This window comes from Erpetoichthys calabaricus, chromosome 6 (genome assembly GCF_900747795.2).
Source record: "Erpetoichthys calabaricus chromosome 6, fErpCal1.3, whole genome shotgun sequence".
NCBI classification, from domain to species: domain Eukaryota; kingdom Metazoa; phylum Chordata; class Cladistia; order Polypteriformes; family Polypteridae; genus Erpetoichthys; species Erpetoichthys calabaricus.
In genome coordinates, this window is record NC_041399.2 from 47,562,562 (window position 1) to 47,586,563 (window position 24,002).

The 24,002-nt window shown below is 37.0% G+C and overlaps 1 protein-coding gene across 2 annotated transcripts in view; it reads right to left on the reverse strand.

Moving 5' to 3' along the window:
- The window catches only part of tox (thymocyte selection-associated high mobility group box), a 265,803-nt gene extending 260,426 nt beyond the window's left edge, over positions 1-5,377 (reverse strand). The window contains exon 1 of one of the 2 annotated variants that reach the window (XM_051929067.1): positions 4,899-5,377. In XM_051929067.1, the coding sequence (XP_051785027.1) occupies positions 4,899-5,000 (102 nt within the window). In that variant the 5' untranslated portion in view covers positions 5,001-5,377. The remainder of the gene's footprint in view (positions 1-4,898) is intronic. The other variant, XM_028803560.2, reaches the window with a different exon arrangement.
- Positions 5,378-24,002: the final 18,625 nt, after the last annotated feature.

Sequence of the window (24,002 nt, forward strand, 5' to 3'; positions counted from 1 at the left end):
AGTCCAGGGTTAGCAACAGGGTTGCATCCAGTGTTGTTGGGTAGGCCACTGCTCTTTGTATCCCTGCAAAGGAAAATGCTGGTTGGGAGATAGGATGGACAGATTAAACTGGTTATAAAAATATCAATATCATAATGGAAATCAAATAACAAACTAATATACAAGTAACGGAATACCCATAATACGGTATGTACATTTATATATGCTTATCAAACTAAAAACTGCTTATTCCACTACAGAATCATTGGGAACTGAAATCAGTCCCAACAACATTAAGTGCAACTCAAGAACCATTCCATGGAAACAGTAAATTGTCTCTTAAACTTGGAATCAAAATGTAATGTAACATACATATCTATGAAATAATAATAATAATAATAATTCATTACATTTATATGGATAAAACAAACAATGTACCCAAAAATATGCAAGTGCCACACAAACTCTGACCAAGCTGGCATTTAAATTCAGTCTCCTCCAGCTAAAAAGCAGCAATAGCATTACTACCTACTGAGCCACTGTGCTACTCTAGAATAACATTTAAGTATAACTTCAGCATAAGCACTTCTGAACCAAGAGTTCTATATTTGTTGTTATATTCTTCTACTATTACACCATAAAAGGCCATCCAAAATAAAAGATTGTGGCTTTAATTGTTACCTGACTTAATACAGGCTTCAAATATCAAATTATTATTTTTAGCTTTTTTGGAAATGACTGTATAGTAAGAACTTCCTCTGGTTATCCATTTCCCATGAGGAATATAAATAGACCATTGTTAATAATTTGTTAAAGTGAAAAACATACTTAAGGTTTTGTTTTGTCTCTCTAATTATACCACCCACTAAAGATAATTTATTTCTCTTCTCTATTTTGTATAAGATTTCCAAAAATACCTTGTCTTTTGCAACACTTAAAAACACTGGTCATTGTAACTATAAATTAAATCTATAAATTAAAAGGAAATTTTAAAAAAACATGCAGGTCTCAAAGACTTGTGATAACCCTGACAAGCTACTATTGTTCTTCTAGTAAAGATGTCAGTTATTTCTTTTCCATAGATGGCTGCAGAAGTCAGTATTAAAGGGATCATGAAAATTGAAGACAGACATCAAAACGGTGAAGGGGAGTTTCTACAAACTGCTTATAAAGTCCTTAGAAATGGACATGTGGTTTTTCCCTTGACTCTTCAAATACATTATTATTAATGGAAATCACTGTTGTCTTCCAAAAAAAAATAATGTCAGCTATTTTAACTGTACTTTAACAAATAAATAAACCACACTCTTTCTTAAGTCCCCTTCATGTACCTGGCACCACAATATTATTCATATATAATTAAGCATTATTTGGGCATAATTAAAATTATGTATTCTGCAGGCATTTTTATGATCAAGATATTAAACAACAGAACTGGAGAGCTATAAACATAAATGAAGCACAATTTATTTTGAATTACTTTTACTACGGCAAGGAGTTCATGTAACCACCATATTTTCTTAATTTATTTTACCTGAACAAGAAAAAAAAATTACATTTAAAGAAGTGAACAATGAGAAAAAAAACACAATTACAAGGTAATGTCAGCATAGTATCCAGAGCAGAGTAGTGAATTAATAATTCAGCATTGCTTCATTATTACAATGACCAAACACAAAGTACTGCCCATCAAATGATAATAGGCCTTTAATATCACAATAGATTCAGCTGCATTACTGAAAGCTGCATGCTCTTTGCTATGGTTTTAATGTCTGTAATCTAATAAAAAAAACCTGAAATATACTTCTGTTCATTTCAAAGGAACATGAATGTGTACAGCTCAATGTTAATTTTCCTTTATTAAAGCTAAATCTTTCTTTTCTTATGAAAATGTATAGCTAAAAAGTAACTTTTAAAGACTACCAAATTAGGGCTGTTATTTCAGACTGTAGATATATGCTCCGAGTACAATGTATTTGCTAAATACACTAAACTCTATTATATAAAGTAAAAACAGGAGCATGTATGTAGGCATATAAAAAGAGAGCGTGAGAGAGATTCATTTATGTTTCATACATCAGTGCTTATATTACTTGATACTATAGGAATGTAAATATATTTGAGTTCTTTCCTACATGCCTTTGGCCTTTTTAGGGCTACATACCATCTGTTTCTGGGTGTTTGAACAAGAAATGCCTCACACAGTTGCTACAACCAACCTTGTTTGCACTGTGTTCTCATTCTTTTCACTTAGAAAAAAAACTGTTACTAGACTACCAGATTCCACAGCAGTCATTAAAATGAAGAACTACTACAATGAATGTAATCTACCCAATGATAGATAGATAGATAGATAGATAGATAGATAGATAGATAGATAGATAGATAGATAGATAGATAGATAGATAGATAGATAGATAGATAGATAGATAGATAGATAGATAGATAGATAGATAGATAGATGCTATATACTGTAAACCCTGCCATTCTTTCTTATATTTTGTAAGTGCCTTGAGCATGGGAAAGGCCCTATATAAATAAATGTATTATTATAGATAGATAGATAGATAGATAGATAGATAGATAGATAGATAGATAGATAGATAGATAGATAGATAGATAGATAGCTTTATTTCTGTATTTGCCAAAGTCTAAGTGCTAAGTTTGCTATACAGTTAGCCAAGCAATTACTTGTGTACGCTTGTTATGGACAAAAAATTGATGAGATTTTACTGTAAATATATATTGCATATTCAGTAGTTATTTTTATAAGGGTAAACTGCTAGAAGCTAATTTTATACCTAAGATAAGAAAGTACAGATGCCTATTTTGCGCTGTGAATGCATCGTTCAAACTCTGTGTAACTGTACTGCAGCCCATGATGCTGTAAAATGTCAAAAAGCAGAATAGTTGTTAGTTAACTTTTAGTCATTCTGCACATACTTAAAATTCCTCATCCATGATCACTCACTCTAAAATAAGTAAATCTTCAACTGTCCTTGAATTATTAACTTAATGGATCAAAAACAATCCACAATTTCAGCTGATACACGAAGCAAAGTAAAAGTGGCAGGGTTATTTATATAATCAGTAAAATCACTCAATAAATGTACCAAAATCATTTTGACTTAAGTATATGTAGACTATTTATTAATTTAAAAAAACACTTTTAAGCAGTTACCTCTCTATTGCTTTAAATCATTTGCCTAAGAAATAAACGTTTCTTTTTAAGTACAGTATTACTGCTACAATATAATTTAATAATAATGTTCTTAAAAGGCACATTTCTTACTGGTAGACTTAACCATTTACATAATGACTAAATCACATAAACATAGTTTTTAAACCATAAGAATTTAATCAGATAACGTGGCATTAGAACTTCATTTAGAGATGCTTAGTGCAAAACACGTTTTATCCGATATAGTAATTAAACCTGCCACTTATACTTACAATACCTTGGAGGCAAAGCGTGCCGTGTACAAGTGCATTGTTACAACTTGCCGGCAGGAAAGATGTGATGTATTAGTTTCACTGGAGCTAGTCTGTTTGGCACAGTTTAAAGGGATGATTTATAAACCATTTGCTCCAGATCATATCTGTTTAAGCCTACTACAACAGAAAAACTGCCGTCGCTAGAAATCAGCGCTCCGGTAAAAAATACTTCAAAACGCACTCCGTACAGAAAGTGGGCGCCGTCACTAAGAAGGCAACTATTTAAGACGGGTACTGGTCTTCTTAAAAGCGGCCATGTAACCAATTGTATGACTTTTTCATGCCCCGTTATCGCACTGCACCTCTGAAACAGAGGCCGAGATAAAATACACACAACACAATAACAACACGAACGCTGTAATGTGTTACTCTCCCCGGCAGGGTCGTTCAGTCCTACATTTTCTACCATACATCTGCCAGATCGTATCTCAGCTGGGTCAGTAGCGGTGATTATTTAAAATAAGTTATTTGACACTTTGAGCTAAAGCTAAAAAAAAGTGCGTTTATATTAGATTGCGCGCCTGGTCTCATTTGTGGACTTCACCTTTACTGACTACACACATACAATGTATACATACTATATAGAGAGAGAGACATACGTGCCATATGAATGTTCCCTCTTATGCGTAACAACACGAATACCTTTATAACGGAGACTAAAATGCCACACTTTTATTTTTGTAAATGTTAAAGTCCTACGTATGCCAGAATGCAGCTGGAATAAACTGTCACTTCGGGGTGTGTTTTGAAATAAATTAAGCAGCAAGTTAAGTATAGAAGCATTCACTGAAAAACCATGAATAATTGATTCGCAAAGCCAGGGAGAAAATAGCATCTTGTTCGATCCTTTTGTGATCGAGAGCCGCTACAACTGCTCCCCAGTCACAAAGTACACGAAATTGTTCAGGAGAGTGTCGTTCACTTCTTGTATGCGGGATTTAGAAAGATACACAAGTAGCCCGTTCGCTCATTCGAGACTGACAGGGATTACATGTTGAAAGAAAGAAAGAAAGAAAGAAAGAAAGAAAGAAAGAAAGAAAGAAAGAAAGAAAGAAAGAAAGAAAGAAAGAAAGAAAGATCTTTTCAGAACTCGGGGGACAACTAAATATGCACTTGTGCTTTTCAGCATAGTGCTATTTCCCTATGCTCTGCGTACTTCTAAGGAAAGTGTACGCAAAATGCAAGCGTACCCCCTCTTTGTAACTCCTCAACAATCATACTTCAGTTTTCAACACTGCCTGCAACTCACTGACAAGAGTTGAAATCAAATTAGTTTCGGACTACCTGCACCGTGTTTGCAGCAAGCATCGCGAACCTAGAAATATATCGCTCATTACTCACAAAAGCTTTCAAACATGCAACAACAAGACACAACACAATGATGCAAAATTTTAAACTAAAAAAAGAGAAAGAAAGAAAATCACCTTATTGCAATAGTACGGGTCCAAGCAATGAGAGGGTCCCAGACAGGGAGGCTCTGTAGCTGATGCAGGCTGTGTTGGTGGAGGATAAAATCTCACGTCCATTTCAGTAAAAACATCAATCTACTCCCTTGTTCGGATTTGCGATTTCGTACACACAGTAGAAAAAAATAAGAAAGCTGTATGAGAGTTAAAAAGAATGGCTGTAGTAAAGAGAGATACAGAGCAACACCTTCTCTGCCTCACATCCGTTTGCGGTCTGAAAAAAAAGCCTCCAAAACTGTACCCGTCTTATAAAACGGTGTTTTCAAAATCGGCACAAGATACTAAGAACAGATACGCGCACTTTTCTGTTCTTTTTATTACGGTATTCGTGCTATTTTCTTTTGGTTTATTTTATCGAGAAGAAAAAATAAATCAAGCTGTCCTCGGAATGGCTGCCCCATGTACTGAGTGAAGCTGTAATCTCTAACATTTCACACAAAAGAGACCCTGAACAGCCGAGCCATGAGCTGAACGAGTGCACTTCCAATGAGACCAACACTAGAGGCGCCACCGCTAAGAAAGCGCGCTCTTCTTTTTACCTTCATTAAGCAACCTGCAGTGCATTTTATTTGGGAAAGTGTGCAAATGTATGTTATTTGTTATTTTTGTGTTTATTTTTGGAGCTAGACTAAATTAAATTTCATATCATGTTTATAATGTGTATACATGTTTTCACATATATATCATGTGTATACTGTAATATATATAAATATACTGTATATATATTTGAATTATATATATGTATATATTTGAATATTTCTCATTTTCATCTATTAAATTAAAAATTGATATTTTCTTTTGCTATTTTTTAAAATATGATGGTGATTGTTAACAGGTTTAAAATATTTGTAGTTACCGCTACATATTTTTAAAAGAGTGATTAATAACTTGTTAAACTTTAAGAACATTCAGTGTAGTTTTCTATCTGCCTCATTTAAAAAATAAATATACAGCACATTCTGGCCTCTAAAACTGATAGTCCACATATTCAACTCTAAATTAAATTTGCATATTTAGTATAATGACTTTTATTCCAGTTCTGTGCTGCTAAGTGGACTAACATATCTCAAAAGGTAATATGAAATGGTGTATATCCTACAACGACCTATTTTCTCCATCTTTACCTCATTGCTGTTGAGAAAGACATGTAGTGGTGATAGTAGTAGTAATAGTGTTGTCACTTATATGGAGTATAGTGGGATTCTTACATGTCCAATCTACTTCCAACACGTCAGAGCTGCAGTGGTAGAAGCTGGTTCAACCAACAAGATAGCTCATGGATCTTTAATATAATAGCAAAGAATTAAGACTTCAGAGCAGCTTATCTCTAAACCCTATTTGAGAAAGAGAAAAGTGACTTTAGTAGGAGTCACACAAACATTTCTTTACAACAAAAGCTCTTATAATTCATATTTGTACCCAGAGTGTAGACAGAACACTTTCCTGACATTGTTCATATGTTCCAAAGGACGGCTGGGGTAGACAAAATTTGTATTTTTGAAAAGGAATATACTGTAGGTAGAGAGGCATTCCAGGTGCTTCAGTTAAAACGTAAGAAGCTAGGTTAAAACATAGGGGCGGAAATTACTAGATTATATTATTTGCAAGTGTGCTTGTGTCCTGTGGTAATCCTCAAAAAACTAAAAGTAGTGTTTTAGTAAATAGTTGATCCTGAAATATTAATAAGGGGTTTATACTATGGGGTTGAATCAGGTTGGTGCTGCTGAACCAGTAAAACATCAGTCTAATTCAATTTACTTTTGTATGGCAGTCTTTACAGAGAACAAGATTAGAACATTTATACGTAATTATGACTGTAGCTTGAATACAGTAAAGTGCAAAGCCTTACAACATTTGCATATATAAACATCAAAAGTATGCAAACAGTAAGACAGAAACCAATCACCAAAGTATGTGCATATGAAGACAACTGTGAAAAGTGTGGAATGGGCTGAGGTGAAGATTAGGGAGCATAAAACAAACTTCTGTAAAGTACTCACATAATCTATTGTAACAGTCAATCTTAGAAAGTTAATGTTCATAGTAATTTTACATAAATGTTTTCTTAATTTGAATGGAATTATTCAGTAAGTTTCACATTGCTATATAGATAATGGAAGATTCTTTTATCCCTTAAAGCTGACATGTAATGGAACAACCTTAATGTTCAGCTATGATTATAATATAATAACAGAATGTTAATCAGTTTGATTCATAGTTAAGTAGAAGCATGAATTTCTAGATTTGCTTGCAACTAGAAAGATACAATGGCAGACAGTTTTCTGACCATAATTCATGTATACTGTATTGATGTATGTCATAGTGTGTGTGATAACAAATGTAACCTTAAAAAAGTGTAACTAAGATACTTAAGCCTTAAACAAAACATCATCATCAAGGAGTATTTCTTATGTGTGTGTGTGCATTATCAATTTCCTTTATTTTTTGTGTGAACTGTTTGCTTTTTCATATCATTAAAACTTTTAAAACAAAGACACTTGGATTGTGGATTTTTTTTATATTTGCATCACACTTAATGTTCAAACCTTTCCAGCAGCTGTTTTTGGAACTATTTTGGAAATTTCTACAAATGCAACTACATCAACTGCATAGTAATTATTGTGGGGCAAGTTCTCAACCTTCACCACTATGTTTTACCATCAAAGGGGTAGCTTTGGAGCACACTTCACTTGTAATTCAGAACTCTCTTATTGTAGCTAGAGACAATACAATTTAAACCCAGAAATATGAAAATGTATTTCAATATATAAATAAGAAAAATTCAGACTAAAATATTCAAAAGGAAACAAGTTGCCCCAAAGTAAATTAAAATCCTCTTCATTAAAAATACACTAAAATTTTCTTATGGAAAAAAAAAACCTTGGTAAGCTTAGCCCTGTTTCAGAAAGGGAATTTACCATGTAAACTGTGTTATTCAGTGGCTACCCAGTGGAAGACTGTATATCTGAAAGTTATTATGTGTGACTCCTTAGTCTGGGTAGTGATAACAAGGCATATCCCATCCTTGGGGTACACACCACCTTATCTTAAACAGATGATCAACAAAGTGTTTTTCATAGACTGGTCAGTATTGTGTGCTGAGGTATCTTGTGTCCTGAACATCAAGGTTTGACTCATCATCAAGAACTTCATCGCCAAGTATTCAGGCACCTCACGTACCTGACATATACAAGGCATGCAACAGCACGGCAACACCTTCTATAATATACCACAGAGTATGAGAACACAGCTTTGATTAAGTTCACAAAACAAGTGCCAACTTCTACAACTCCTCCAATGTTCTTGAAAGGACAAATTGCTGCTTGGAATGTATGACAGAACTGACATAAATTTGAAATACAATTCACAGAGAATGTTTTGAGAAATCAAGCTGCTTCTGAAAATCACCCATATTTGTTTATTATTGGGGTTCACACAATATTTGAAATAAAGGTTCCAAAGGCTGAGGCCACATGTGCATTGTCAGTACTGGAAATGCTCGTCCTGAGGGACTAGTAAAAGTTATTTGGACAAGGAAATTAATCACCATTAGGATGAAACAAAAAGTTGTTAGAAAAAGGAAGAAACAAAAACACAGGCAGAGGCTTAAGCTGGAAGGACAGAGATTTGATTGTCAGAGCACAAAGTATCAGACAAAAGTGAAAAGTCAGAAAGTTCCTGACTGCCCCTAATGCCCTTCAACAAGTAACATGCAAATCAGAGAGGATTTTACATTGTTATATAGAATCTTGGATGTTATTAGGACTGTGCGTTCCCTTTTAAAGTTACAGGAATGATGATGTCTCACACTGCATCCCTGTTGATTATGTGACAATAAACAAAAAACAAAATGATGATCTCGCCAACAAAATGATCAAATACAACAATATTAAATATTGGTTGAACACATTAAACAATGTACCAAAATTCATCTTTACATCATAGAACCTGCAATTAAGAGAACACAAAAAATCAGTAAATAAAATGACTCACTTTTTCTCTTGCCTCCGTTTACTGAAGTAATCCAATATCTAATACAGTACAGGTTCTTTTATGGTTAAAATTATGAGTAAGAGCCTTAACTCGACAGCACGTTATCATGCCAAAACATAAACAAAAATTTACATCTAGCTAAAATGTGACAATAAGAAACAACATATTAAATTTAGGTGCAAAACAAGTTGACCCTATCAGTAACATAAATTGCAGATACAGGCCAGTCCAGATTCATGCATGTCTGCCATGGAGATGAGCTGTTGAGAATTGTCTATAAAGTCTGTTCCACAGGGTAGCCCTGATTTTACTTTTACAAAACTACTGTGATGAATGACAGTTCAGTGCTCCACTGATTTATTATACATAATTTTTGCCATTATTATTTTTATTTCAATTAGGTTAATTATTTTTTGGATAGGAAATTGTGTTGTACATGTTCACTGCCATTTTTCTGATGCTCTCTGCATTACCACAGCCATTTTGACACCCATAGCCACACAGATAATGTAACATAATCACGTAAAAACTTTAAGAAGGTGCTGCATATCATCAGGTTCAGGTATTTGCATAAATCTAAACAAAACCCCATACAAATCTTTCAAGTTTAGTTCCAGGAGGGGAAAAGTTACAGTTAGTACTCTTTTGCTATATTATTTTTGTCTTCTAATTTTGACAATATGTAACATTATCCCTTTTGATATGTAGACCCTGACCTGTATTACAGCTTCTCTTGAAAAATGCTCTGTAACAGCTTTTAGTTTCTACATTTCCTGCTCCCTGCTATACCACTGGTCACTAACCTGCTTTTTCCTCTATCTGTGTAAAATGAAAGTATGGATCAAAAAATGATAAAGTCCAACATGAAAATAGTATTCTCTGAAATTAGGCAACTGCATAAAGATATTAGGACATTACAAGCAACAATTTCATGTTTTAATTGACTTGCTAAAGTTGCTAAAGGGACTGATTCCTCTGCATTTCAAGGTTTTAGCAACACCAGGAGCCAAGTCATGTTCTTCCTTCCACAAACTTTTAATTTCTCATCCAGAATGACTTTGTGTCCTAAAAGTCACCTTGAATTTTTAAATCAGTGTTGACTTTTATTCAACCAACAATCTCAAACCCATCCTATGGATATTTCAAAAGTCCCTCAAGAGGCAAATCAAGGAAACGTGTACATTAGCGTACCTGTACTGGAAGTGGGATGGAATGAATCAGCCTTGGTTTTCCTTTTTTTTGCAATGATCTAGTTGAGATTTTCAAGAATGAAATGGCCAGTCACAACCATTTGGAAGATGTGATCAGTTTGGCACTTAAATTTAGTACCAAGCTGGCTGAATGTAAGAGGAAAAATCTGATCAAAAGTAATCCTGCAATTTGCAGTATAATAGATGACCCTAAATATATTCCTGTCCAGGTGGCTCTAGAGTAGATGGGAATAAATTCGCAAGAACATACAAGATGAGATATGGAGGGGCTCTGTTTTTAATTATAGGTATGCAGAACATCTGGTAGTGAAACATCCAAAGCTTCATCAAAATATGAATCCTCTCCATATTTTGGGATTGTTTAGGGCAGGCACTTATAATCAACCTCATTCTAAAATTAACATTTATTTGCAAATTACTTTGAACAAATCTTTTAATTTAATTGTTTAGTAGATTTAAGAACTTCAGAGTCTATTTAAGAATCCATTTCTTGGATATGTTCATATTCTCAGGAGTTAGTATAAATAATAATAATAATTCATTACATTTATATAGCACTTTTCTCAGTACTCAAAGCGCTATCCACACAGGGAGGAACCGGGATGTGAACCCACAATCTTCCACAGTCTCCTTACTGCAAAGCAGCAGCACTACCACTGTGCCACCTGTGAATAGTAACGCCTGCTTTGAAAATGGAAAAATGGAAAATGTTGGTTGCTGCATTAGAAAAAAATCGCTATCTTTTATGGCAGACAGCCAGGGCCCTTATCAGGCCTGGAAACCTCTATAGTGGAAGGACCAGGGGAGAGAGCATATTCAAGGCATTATCTCCCTCGGAGCCCTAGATGGCAGTCCTCCTGAGTGGTAGTAGTGCCTTGGACTTCCATAGGGCTTCATGGGAGTTGAAGTTTGGCTCAGCCCTGTTTTGGTCCATGGGTACCACCAGTGGGTGCTGCAGGAACTGCGGAGTCCTTTGTTGCAGCACTTCCACCACACCTTCTGTCAGAAGATCATGGGACACCTGGAGCACTTCCTCATTCCATTCAGGGAGCCAGAGTTTGGAGGAAGAGAGAAGAAGTTTATCAGGAGGAGTGGAGGTTGAAGGAAAGACAGAGAAGAGAAGGAGGAAGAAAAAGTGTGCTGTGTGCTGTGTTCTTGTGCTTTGAACTGTGCTGTGCAGAAGCGCTATATAAATGCAAAGAATTATTATTATTAAACAGTGGAACGGCATTTCACATGAGAGAAAAACAAAAAACATGCGTGCCGAATTTGTGTTCTGTGTCTGTCTGTGTCAGGTTTGGGAAGCCTTGTGCCCCCTGTAGGCCACATTTAATAACAGAGTATTCTGAAGCATATTTAATTTAAGGCTTCCTGTGGATCGCAAGCATAACCATACTTTTCACTTGTAATCAAGGGAATTAGTTTCTTGGGAATCTAGTAATTTTAAAGATTGGGTGTACTATTTACCCTAAAGACTCCTTAAACCTTGCCTAGCCACTTAGCAATGGCTCCCTTTCCAGCTCCAAGGCCCCCTGTATAAGGACTGCAGGACACTTTTTGCTGGGATAAGGAAATCCATCCGTGTAAGCTCTCAATACTGTTTCAAAGGTTATAGACTCAAAGGTCTGCAGGTAACCCTCAGGAGTTCCCCTTGGCAGCAATAGGTTTCCCCGCAGATTTCTCCCAGCACAGAGGGTAATTGGGGAGAGCCAGTCTGTCTCTCTTTCCCAGCCCTCCTGTGATTTTAAACCTCAGTGCTCTCTAGTGGCCTGAGGAACATTAACAGTGGTAACAAATTGATTGTTCCCCGTCCCACTTCCACAAATGTCTCCTAAGACTTTTTCCTAATCTCAGTACTTGCTATGAAACTAAAATCATGCCATTCCAACATCAAGATTTTGAGACGGTATTTAACAAACAATGGACTTAGGCATTGCCACCTCATTGTCTTTATTATTGCACTATTGAAATGTGGGAAAGATTTGCACTTTTTCTTGCCAAGAAGCAAACAGAATGAATAGTACAGTATTAAACTGAGAATATAACTAATTTCAAACAGTCCAATTGAAGCAGGTTTTTCTTGTTGCTGGAAAAAAATAGATCACTAAGACCTTCCATTGATTGTAGGCAACTCAACAGAATAACAATTGAGATCAACTAGCCACCCCTGCTCATTTCATTTCTTATTAATCAAGTTATTGGGTCCATTGCTTGCAGTGATCAAAATCAGTATAGACCTAGCAAAAATAAAAAATGTTTTCAAAAAGAAGAGCTCAAACTTGGTGAAACGGGTTCAAAGGTTCTTTGGCTTTAACAGTTATTACAGACATTATGTAGAAAATGTCCACACCAAGTAAGAAAACCACAAAACATTCTTGTTACACAAAACAGGAACAGGAAATCTTTCAACACCCATCCTTAGAAACCTGGTTGATCCACTGCCCTTTAAATTGGAAGTGAACGTGTAAAGTATTGGGGATGTGTCGATACTTGTCAAATTATGCCCATGCACACTTTACTTCAAAAATGTATTTAAAGACACACAAAACTTTGGCATATGGAATCTTGTATTACTAGTAATCAATGACTTGACGGTGCAGAACATTCTTTTATTATATTTACAAATCACAAAACTCTTACTTATCTTAACAAAGCTAAACGTTTCAATGTCAGACAAGCAAAGTAGTCATTATTTTTTGGCTGATTTAATTTTATCATTTCCTTTAAAGCAAGGGATAAAAATACAAAGACCAACACTCTGTCCTATTCATTTGAAGTAGATCACCATAATCTGCCAGTGAAATTCTTAGCAACAACAATTTTAGAAAATTTAATTTTATTAGAAACTATCAAAATACCCACGCTTCGCAGCGGCGAAGTACTGCTTTAAAATTTTTATTAAGAAGAAAAATAAACCTTTTTAAACTGAGGGAAAATATACCGATAATTATTTGTTAAGGATCTCTTTGTATACCACGTTGTCAGTTCGGCCCTTCAGTTGTAATATGACCAAGCTGTGCGCTGAGCTTACTCTTGAGCATGCAACGTATAGTTGGCCATGTGAAAAGCAATCTTGCCTCAAATCAATGCCAACCTTTTGTAGGGTCTGTCCCTGAGACTTATTAATTGTTATTGCAAAGTAGAGCCTTACTGGAAATTGGAGGCATTTGAATTGAAATGGGTTTCATCGATAACTTCGCATCCAACTTTTGAGAGTTTAAATATTCATAAACATCAAAGTGTCCACTACTCAGATCGTCACCTGTGAATCTAAGATGTTTAAGAGGCATTGGCGGTTGTACAAAGGTGTAAAAGATTTGGCCATTTCAGTACACTTGAAAGCGACAACCGAACAATTCAGCGGCAGCCATCAACTCACATGCAGAACCATAGGTGAAGGGCTTAAGCATTTCACTCTCATAGTGCTCCTGTATAGTATAATTATCTCCTGTACCGTCATCAGTCCACACCTTGAACCTGTCCCAGTCATTCAATACATAAGACACAATGTTCCTCCGGATATCAAGAGTGAGCCTGATATGGCCGTGCAATATGTAACACAGAGAATGGAAAAGGCAGTCGCCATCTCCGGGCATGGAAACCACTCGGTAAGTGACAGTTCTTTGATTGATGGTGATCACCTCGATAGACATGTTAATGGGGGTACGGTTGGAATGATAAAGGAAATGGGTACCTAAACAATGTAAACTAAGTCTAAAATACCTACACAATAACTATAATTGTAATAAACGAACAATAAAACAGTGGAGAAGCCGTGGATTAAATAAAAAGGCTGCAGTTATCAGCAGGGAGATGTGAATACCGTGGCGAAGCAAGGAAGGGAATGAAGAGAACGGAGCGACGGACAGCCTTATATAGGCAGGCAGCCAACTACATGGGAGGCATGGACCCAACGCCGCCTCACACGGCAACCGAGCTGCAGGCTATGGACGTATATATGTACATAAGTAGGATTCAGTTAGCGTTGGGAACCCGCGTACCAAATTTCTTGAAGATGGGCCCATAACTAACAAAGACCGTTGGAAAGTACAATATGGCAGCGGACAGTGGCGTCATACCACCAAAATAAGTACATACATCCGTTTCAGTTAGCGCAGGGAAGCCACCTACCAAATTTCGTGAAGATGGGGCCATAAATAAGAAAGTTTAACATGGCGGACGTTGTCGACCGTTATGAACATTACACGTAGAATTTCGAAAATGAAACCTGCTTAACTTTTGTAAGTAAGCTGTAAGGAATGAGCCTGCCAAATTTCAGCCTTCTACATACATGGGAAGTTGGAGAATTAGTGATGAGTGAGTCAGTGAGGGCTTTTACATTTCATTTCTTGATTCATCCTTAACTGTGGCTTCCCAGGCTTCAGGTCAAGTAGTACCAATACTGTTTTGTTGTTGCATTTTTTTTTCTTTTAATTTAAGCATACATACTGTAGACATAAACAATGCATATGATATATTTTCTTTGTTTCCAAAGTATTTGTAAGTATACATTATGCATCACAGCAGCTACTAAGGAGCTTAATAGGACCTGAGTCTTCCAAGACTCAGAGAGAGTCAGCTTTGTAATGGAAGCAACTAAAAGATGAGTTCTAGGTGTTTGCTTAGCTAAATCCCTATTATAAAGAGAGTCAATCCTATCTTTCACCAAAACCATGTCAGAAACCAACATCATAGTCAGGTGGGGTATAACAAAAGAAGTTCTGAACATAGTAATGTGACTATAAACTTATGACACCCATAAGATAAACACAATGGTGTCATTAAATAAAACATCAAATCATAACAATAAAAGGAGAAACAAAATGGTGAAGCTAGAAAGAACACTCTGCAAAAATTTAGAAAAGACTAAAGAAGTCAAAAACAAACATTCTTAAGGCTAAGGAAAAATGTAATAAAATCATAACACTGTAGATCCTTCTTAATCAAATTGGAAAGCCATTCAGTCTTTAGCAGAAGTCTACTGTAATATTTTGTTTAAGTGCTTATATGGTTTCAAACTACACTTGTTAAAATTATATTAAATTCACAATAAAAGAATATTCTAGATGGCCATGATCACTTCCAAGCTGCATATCATCAGTACTGATCCACAGAGGATGCTATATCCGCTGCTCTTGATTCCTGGCAAATCTGAATAACGTATACTGTTATGTCAGAGTCCTGTTTGTAGACTACAACATTTAACAATGTTGTACCACCAAAGCTGTCCATCAAACATATCAATTTAGGACTCTGTGCCACCCTCTGCAATCGAACTTTGGACCTCCTAACCAATACAGCTTAATACTTGTGGACTGCAGCTTCACATCTTCCACCCTGACCCTTAAAACAAACACTACACAAGGTACTGGAGTGTAGTCCTTGTTTACTTCAGCATGTATGGCCAGACAGCTTCTAGGGGCCTCATGTATAAACAGTTCATTACGCACAAAAATACTGCGTACGCCCATTTGTGTGATAAAAGTGTGAATGTGACGTCAGAGTCTCTGTTTACTATCTACATGTGACAGAAAGTCGCTATGCGGATCCTACGGAGCGATGTGCGTGCTTCGATGTTTGATGAATGGTTCGATGTCGTGAAGCAAAATGCCGACATACAGATGCTTTCGTGGTGCTTTTATATTTAAGCATCACATATTCCCCATCTTAATGACACAATACATTTTAAAAGTCTCACATACTATCTTTTGTGCCATCTTTTTTTTGCAACTTCACAACAGCAACATAATGTACAGCCACGGAAAAAAAAAAAATTAAGGACATGGTGAAAAGGTGTATTTTGTGATTAAAGTGGAAATTTCGGCTTTAATCTCGAAATGTCCACTTTAACCTCATAGTTTACTGTATCATTAAAGCAGACCGTCGTAAACGTCATCCCAGTTTTTAATCGCTACGAGCTTCTGGGACTTCCTTCTGACCTGACAGCAGCGGCAAGCAGCAATAGATCACCACACAGAACACATTAAATGTATGATATTCCAACTCTCTGCAAATTTAGAATCTTTAGATTTATACTTGATATCACTTTCTTGATGAAATGCATTACAGATAAATCATTAATTTCATTTAAATAATGAATACTGTTAATAATTACACACATGGGGGTGACACGGTGGCGGAGCGGTAGCACTGCTGTCTCGCAGGGAGTCACATCGATGGTATTCCCTGCTTGAAGTTTATATGTTTTCCTGCTGGGTTTCCACAGTGTGCTCTGGTTTCCTTCCAATGATATGCAGATTTGGTGACACTAAAATGGCGCTAGTGTATGTGAGTGCTTGTATTCACCTTGCGATGAGCTGATGCCCCATCTAGGGATTGTTTCTGCCTTGTGCCCAATGCTAGCTGGAATGGGCACATCCCTAGATTGATGGATTTAATCATTAAACACCCTTTTCAGAGATATTGCGGCAAGGTGTCATCAGAATTGAATGGGTGTTCCAGGCAATTCACAACACAGCGAAGCCGAACCTGTTCTCACCGTGATAATATCTTGCACTGGCACCTGGTGGATTCTTCCAGATTTATGTAAAGTACGCGCGCAAGTATAAACAGTAAAATGCTTGCGTAGCAGGAGTGTCCGTTGGAGCATGTGTCTCGTCACGTGTAGTATAAACCTGGCCTTAGAAAGGTAAAAAGGATAATTAAAGACTTCATTCATCCTGCACAGCTGCTTTTCTTACACCTTCTTCTTGGCAAATGTTACAGGGCCATTGGGTTCTTACCAGTAGATTTAAGTTAGAAGGTTGTTTAACTATCAATGAGAAGAATTCAAATATTGTACAGTACATAGGATGCAACACATACTGTATGTATTCATGATAAAATATTTTTAGCTATTCTGAGGAGATATGCAAGTAAGAATTTCATTGTACCATACAGACATGTCAATAAACTTTGATTTGACTTCAGTCAGTCAATTAGTCTGTATTGAGTCTTACTGAATATACAATATGTTGAGCATACAAGAAAATTGGATCTCACATAGGGACAACTTAAGGACACTGACACTGAGAACTATAGGTGTCAGTGTTTAGGGTAAGGCAGAATGTGTGGCTCTTGATGTGGGACATCTGCCTAAGATTTCCCAAAAACAGGATCCAATACGCATTGATCTTGACTCCATTCTTAAACAAATTTGCCCCGGTTAATACTGTAAAAATAGTCATTGCCTTTACATTTAAAAATTTTTCCTTCATTCCACATTTCTCATTTGAACCAAATTTAAAAAAAAAAAAAATCTTGTGTGCAATTAGTTATTCACTTCCTTCAAGATAAAGGTGACATTTTTGCATGTTTCTTTTGCTTGGAGTTTTAGTTATTGTATTGAAATTTGATATTTTGGTGATTTTACTTTTGGTTTTCACCTTGGTCCATTTAATTTTATGATTTTTCTGTCATCTTCAGGTCTTGTACTTTTTGCGGTCTGTTTTTCCTATCCAGGTGCAACAGACGAACATAAGGATAATAAGGATAATAACATGTCATGCCAATTAAGAATGAACATAATTTTTTTAGAGACAAATTATAAAACACGTTATTATGTAATAGGATTTCTTCTTTCTCCTAATTAATAATGGAAATATGCTTTCGAAACCATAGATCACCAAAACAAATCGCCAATCGTGATTACAAGAAAACAAATATATACATTATTTAGTTTAACTGCAAGAGAAACACTAAATTGTACTTTAAATGATTCTGTTTTCAAAGTACTTTAATTTAGAACCTCAAGTTTAATTGAAACTTAATAATTATTTCTGAATTTATTTGCTTTGCAAATGTTATATTAATTCATGACCTTCTAATCAGATTTACCTTTTCTCTGCAGAATATAATTAGTTTTGTAATGACCTACCTTATTACAGAATGTGTACAGAGGCCTTTTTAAATATTTTTGCTATTTTTGATTAGATAAATGGGCTCTCTTGATTTGCATAGTCTCATCTGAAAATTTCACAATATTTCAATTGGCGGAAGAAAGTATTTAAATAAAGTAAGACATTTCTCTGAAGTTCTTGATTTATAAACAATTACTTAAGTGAATAGATATTTCAATTACCAAAGCAAAAATCTCCAGAGTTGGGAAAATTTAATATATCTTATTTAATTCAATCAGAAAGACATTTACAGTAAACATCCATTAAATCCTCAGTACACTAAGTACACTGTAATTTGCAATACCTTTATTACATTGTTTTAAGCTAAATAACTTTGTCAAAGTAAATGCCTTAATTTTTAGAGTTAGTACTATCCAGAATTTCTCTCGGAATATAATAGCATAGAAGACCTTCTAAGAACAACAACTCATTTATCACAACATACTGTAGCTACTGTAGCTGAGCGCCACAATGGATGGATTCTCTGCTCTTCAAGTGGCTCTTTGAGGTGGCTTTGCTATCCTTAAAAGGACTTCTTGCCTTTTGCCACACTAATTGGAAAAAGCATGTGCAAAGCATGTGCATGATGTAATGCTAGTTCATTCTTTTGGGGGCTCATTCCTGGCTGATGCAGTTTGTCCAGTGCTGTTGGATTGCTCTCCCTTCAAAGTCGCTGTCCCCAGCAACCACTTCCAACTCCTTGCAGCAGCACACAAACTTGTCAAAATGGTGGTGTGGTCTTTTCACATGGGATCGGGAGCACTTTATTGTCACATGGACACCCTTCACAATGCCTCTATGATTTGCCTTGTCCTCTACCTGCGCGTTTTCACCTGCTTCTCACAGCTCACTTGGGGTCAGTGGCAACTCAATTTGCCACACTTTTCCCCAGCTCCATGAACTTGAAGCTCTGCTGGTGTCTGCACACCTAGGCCAATGGACCTTAGCAGATGCAGAAGCAGTGGTGGAGCTGCAGAGGTGTCAGTCTCTCAGCTGTCTCCATCCCTGTACTGCAGCTGCCAATGGCACTCCAGCTCCTGCCCCAAAGAGCCAAACAGGCTTGTTTTAGGTCTCTAAAGCACTCGCCACTCTGCTAAGTCGGATTGTAGTTCTTCTCCATGTCCTGCTTCTTACACAAATGTATCGTTGGTGCCGAGTCCCACAATGGATGGATTCTCTGCCCTTTTCAAGGTTTTTTGAGGTGGCTCACTATCCTTACAAAGACTGCTTGCCTTTTGCCGCACTAGTTGGAAAAAGTGTGGGCAACTGTGCAGAGTTGCCATTTTCATAGGCACTCCTGCTATAGATGATGGACTTCCAGCTCAGATCTACATTACTACATCATTGATCAATGGCCCAATTAAGAGATTTATGAAAGATAGAAATAATTTTAATTTAACCCAAAAGGAGATTATTGTCCTTTCCATATGTAGCCTATCCCTTCTAGACCAAGTTGAGTTACTGTAGATCTGCTATTCTAGGTTTAATACCTGTCTCGAAAAGCGCTATATAAATGTAATGAATTATTATTATTATTATTATTATATTTACATAATATATTATCAGCGTGATTTTTCTGAATGTGATATACAGTAGGTGTTGCTTAAATCTATGATAAATAGAATACTTAGTGTACTCTATAAAAAGAAGCCCACAGTTAATATAGTCCAAAACATACATAACACATAGAATGCACATTAAGTTTTGACGAACTGTGTGTCTAGTGTAGGGCTATGATTAGAATTAGAGAGAAAAGAAAATTTGGTTGTGATGTGCACGATTATTCTCTTCGCCATGTCATCCCACTTTTCTGACCTTTGTTGCAGCCTCTGATCCCCAACCCCAAAATCTCATCAAACTAGCCAATCAGACACTGCAAAAGTCCCCAGATCAACACAAATATACATACATGGTACCTAACACAAACATATGCAACATTCTGTAAAGTATGTGAAAGTCAGAACCTAGAATCAGAATTCAGACAACAGTAACATTATTTAGTATACTAATTAACTAGACCATAAGTTCAGTCACACCTTGAACATGAACTTGTTCTATAATAGACTGAATGAAATTGCTCAATGGAGCAACATTGGGTAAATACAGGGGTCATCACAGTAAGAAGGTGCCAGTTGTAATGAAATTATTTAAAGATCCATATGCCTTTGAAGGTGAGTTGAAAATAGAGTGTGCTGATCCAAAACGAACTGTATTTTCATTTATCGGGAGGGAGTAAATAAGGCCTGGGGCCTTATTTATAAAGCTTGCGTACGCAAAAAATTGAGCATTGGACATGTGCAATTGCAAATTAACGCACAAATGTCAGGATTTATAAAAGGAAACTTGACAGGGAAACATGTGCATATTTACGGCAACTCTGAAGCCTGTACGTATGCAACATTTTAGTGAAACTGGAAAATGACTACATCCTTGATCCAGTAGAGAAATGCCGCCAATCCAGGTAAAAGATGACACGCATGCATAGTAATACATATCACCAAGCCATTATTATAATAGTCGCTGACGTGATAAACATATTACACCTCAAAAGTGATGAATATGTTCCATAGACTGTATTTTAGTTCCCTTTTAAGAGGGCCAATGGTGTGTTTTTCAAACTGAAGAACTTTGGTTATTCATCAGTTGATATCAGGTACCTGTTGTAGGGAACTGGCAGACAGGTCAGGAATATCTCAGCCAAGTCTCACATCGTCATGCAAAAGGTTTTCAAATGGTGTGGATGCACATTCTCAAAACATATTTTTGCCAATATAAAAAGGCAATTTGTAGCTGTGCCCAGTTCATTTATTGTAATCACAGCACTTTACCACATCATATTGCAATCGGGGAACCAGACAAGAATTAAGCTATTTTGTTAACCATGAGACATTCCATTAATGCATTTGTGATGCCAGATGAAACTGACAAATGTCGACACTCAGTGATCTGGGTGAACTTGTGATTCATTTATTTTGACAGACATGACGGTACTGGCTTATTTGCAAGGTAACTGGTTGAACCCTCAGTTTAACATATGGCCTGTACTATTCATTGTAACAGCAATCATGCGATTTATTACATGTGCCAGGTAATAGTGGCTACTCACTTAGACGCTGGCACCTGACACTTTTCCCTGACCTTACAGAATAAAGAGGAGAGGTGCATGATCTTCCATTCTCAGTTGCAGCCAAATACTATTGAATTGGGATGATGGTGTCTTGATGCATCAGATGAGAGGCTGCTCTACCAGCCAATGAAGTTGTGCAGAATCTTGATTTGCATATGTATAAGGTCAATTAGCATGCTCTATATATAGATGTTTCAGGACGGTGTTCAAAGCGTGTTCACTTATAAATATTTATGTGTTGATTGTAATTTATGAAGGGCAAATTGCATATAAATGTGAGTACAGTAATCCCTTGCTATATTGCGCTTTGACTTTTGCTGCTTCACTCAATCGCGGATTTTATATGTAAGCATAACTAAATATATATCACGTATTTTTTGCTGCTTCGTGGATTTCTGCGGACAATGGCTCTTTTTATTTCTGGTATATGCTTCCTTAGTTGGTTTGCCCAGTTGATTTCATACAAGGGATGCTATTTGGCGGATGGCTGAGAAGCTACCCAATCAGAGCACGCGGTTAAGTTCCAGGGTGCTGATTGGCTCAGCGACGGAAAGCGAAGAATTCAATTTCGCTTTGCGTTAGCCGGCATCTCGTCTCGCTCATTCAGCATCAACGTGTTTCTTTGTGCGTACAGTAGTCAAGCCCTTCGTTATGCCTACAAAACGATCTACTCCTGCTCCTGTTTCCGGGGCCATGTCCAAGTGCCAATGGAAGATGCTAACAATTGCCAAAAAGGTAAAATTGTTGGATATGTTAAAGGAAGGGAAAAGCTACGCCGCTGTAGGACGCCATTACGGCATCAACGAGTCCACAGTTCGCTATATTAAGAAGGAGGAAAAGAATATACACTCTACGGCTGCAGTGTCCTTTAACCAGGGCGCGAAACGAATTGTAAGTGGACGTAATAAGGCGGTAGTCCAGATGGAATCTGCTTTAGGGATTTGGATTGAGGACTGCCGGAAGAAGAACATCCCCGTGGACACCAATATCATCCGAGAGAAGGTCAAGCAACTTCATGATAGGTTTGCGGATGTCGGAGATGCTCTAGATGACGTCCCTCAACCTGGAACTTCTGTTGAATCCCCCAGCGAGAAAAGTGAATTTACTGCCAGCAAGGGCTGGTTTGAAAAATTCAAGAAAAGGTTCAACTTGGCTAGCGTGAACATGCATGGAGAGGCTGCCTCTGCAGACAAAACTGCAACCGAGAAATATGTCGCAGACACGTTCAAGGCGATCATTGAGGAAAGCAGATATCGTCCTGAACACGTGTTTAATATGGATGAGATGGCCCTATTTTGGAAGCGGATGCTGTCTCGTACTTTTATCACAAAGGAAGAGGCAAAAGCCCCAGGGTTTAAGGCTCACAAAGATCGCATCACGCTGGTCATGTGTGGCAATGCTGCGGGCTTTATGATAAAGCCTGGGCTCATTTATAAGTCCAAAAACCCCGGGCCCTGAAAAACAAGAATAAACACCTGCTGCCTGTGTACTGGATGCACAACCCGAAGGCCTGGATTATGAAACGGCTGACGTCGGATTGGTTTTACCAATGTTTCATCCCGGAGGTAAAGATCTATCTGGCAGAGAAAGGGCTGGAGTTCAAAGTCCTTTTACTTCTGGACAATGCTGGAGGTCATCCCTTGGATCTATAATACCAAGCCGTAAAAACAGAGTTCTTGCCGCCGAATACGACGTCACTTATTCAGCCAATGGATCAAGGAGTTATCCAGGCTTTCAAGGCATTGTACACCAGGAACAGCCTGCAACACATGGTTGAGGCAATGGACACAGACGATGACTTTTCCCTGAAGGAGTACTGGCATAAGTACATGATCACATCGTGTATGGTGAACGTGTAGAAGGCCCTTAACAATATGAAGAAAGAGACGGTTAATGCCTGCTGGAAGAAATTGTGGCCAGAAGTTGTGCACGACTATAAGGGCTTCTCTGCAGAAGAAATTCATCACTCGGTGGTTGACAAGGCAGTCAGGCTGGCAAAACTGCTAGGAGGAGAAGGATTCGACGACATGACTTTGGATGACGTCAATGAGCTGCTCGATGCCCACTCCGAGCCGCTGAGCAACGAAGATTTGGCTGAGATGACCAAGTCAGCGAGTGAGGAAGAACAAGAGGACCCAGCACAGGAAGAAGAAGATGCCGGCCTAACTCTCGAGCATTTCGCGACCATTCTACAAATGGCAAAAGATCTCCAGACATCGGTTGAAGAATGGGACCCGCAAATGATTAGTTCTTTGCAATTTAAAGATGCTCTTCACTGCACCACAGAAGTGTATAAAAACCTCTTTGCACAAATGAAACAGCGCCAGCAACTGCCCATCACGATGTTCCTTACCTGCAAAACACCGCCTAGTACGCCTTCAGTGGAAGAAGAAACTCCAGATGACGACGGTGGTGCTACACGGTCGCCTGAAGAGGCTTGTTTAGAAGAGCTGTGATGCTCTCTTTGTTGTGAAGTAAATGTCATCGTTATCAGACAAGATGTTGTATCATTGTTGGTGAGTACCCATAACTAATTTTCTATGTACTTAGTACATGTATGTACGTTTAGTGTAACTGTACACACATTTTATACAATTTTTCTTGTTTTCAATTTTTCAATTGTATGTATTTATTGCTGGTGGCCTGTCTATCGTAATGGCTGTAACATATGTGATTTCAGAGACGCTCAATATCTTTAAAATAACATTTAGGTTTTATGTATTTACATGTTGTAGATTTTTCATTTCTTTTTATATTACCTAATCAATTACAATGTGTTTAAAACTGTATTAAATATTAAATAAAACTTCTCAATGATATACGATATGTATGT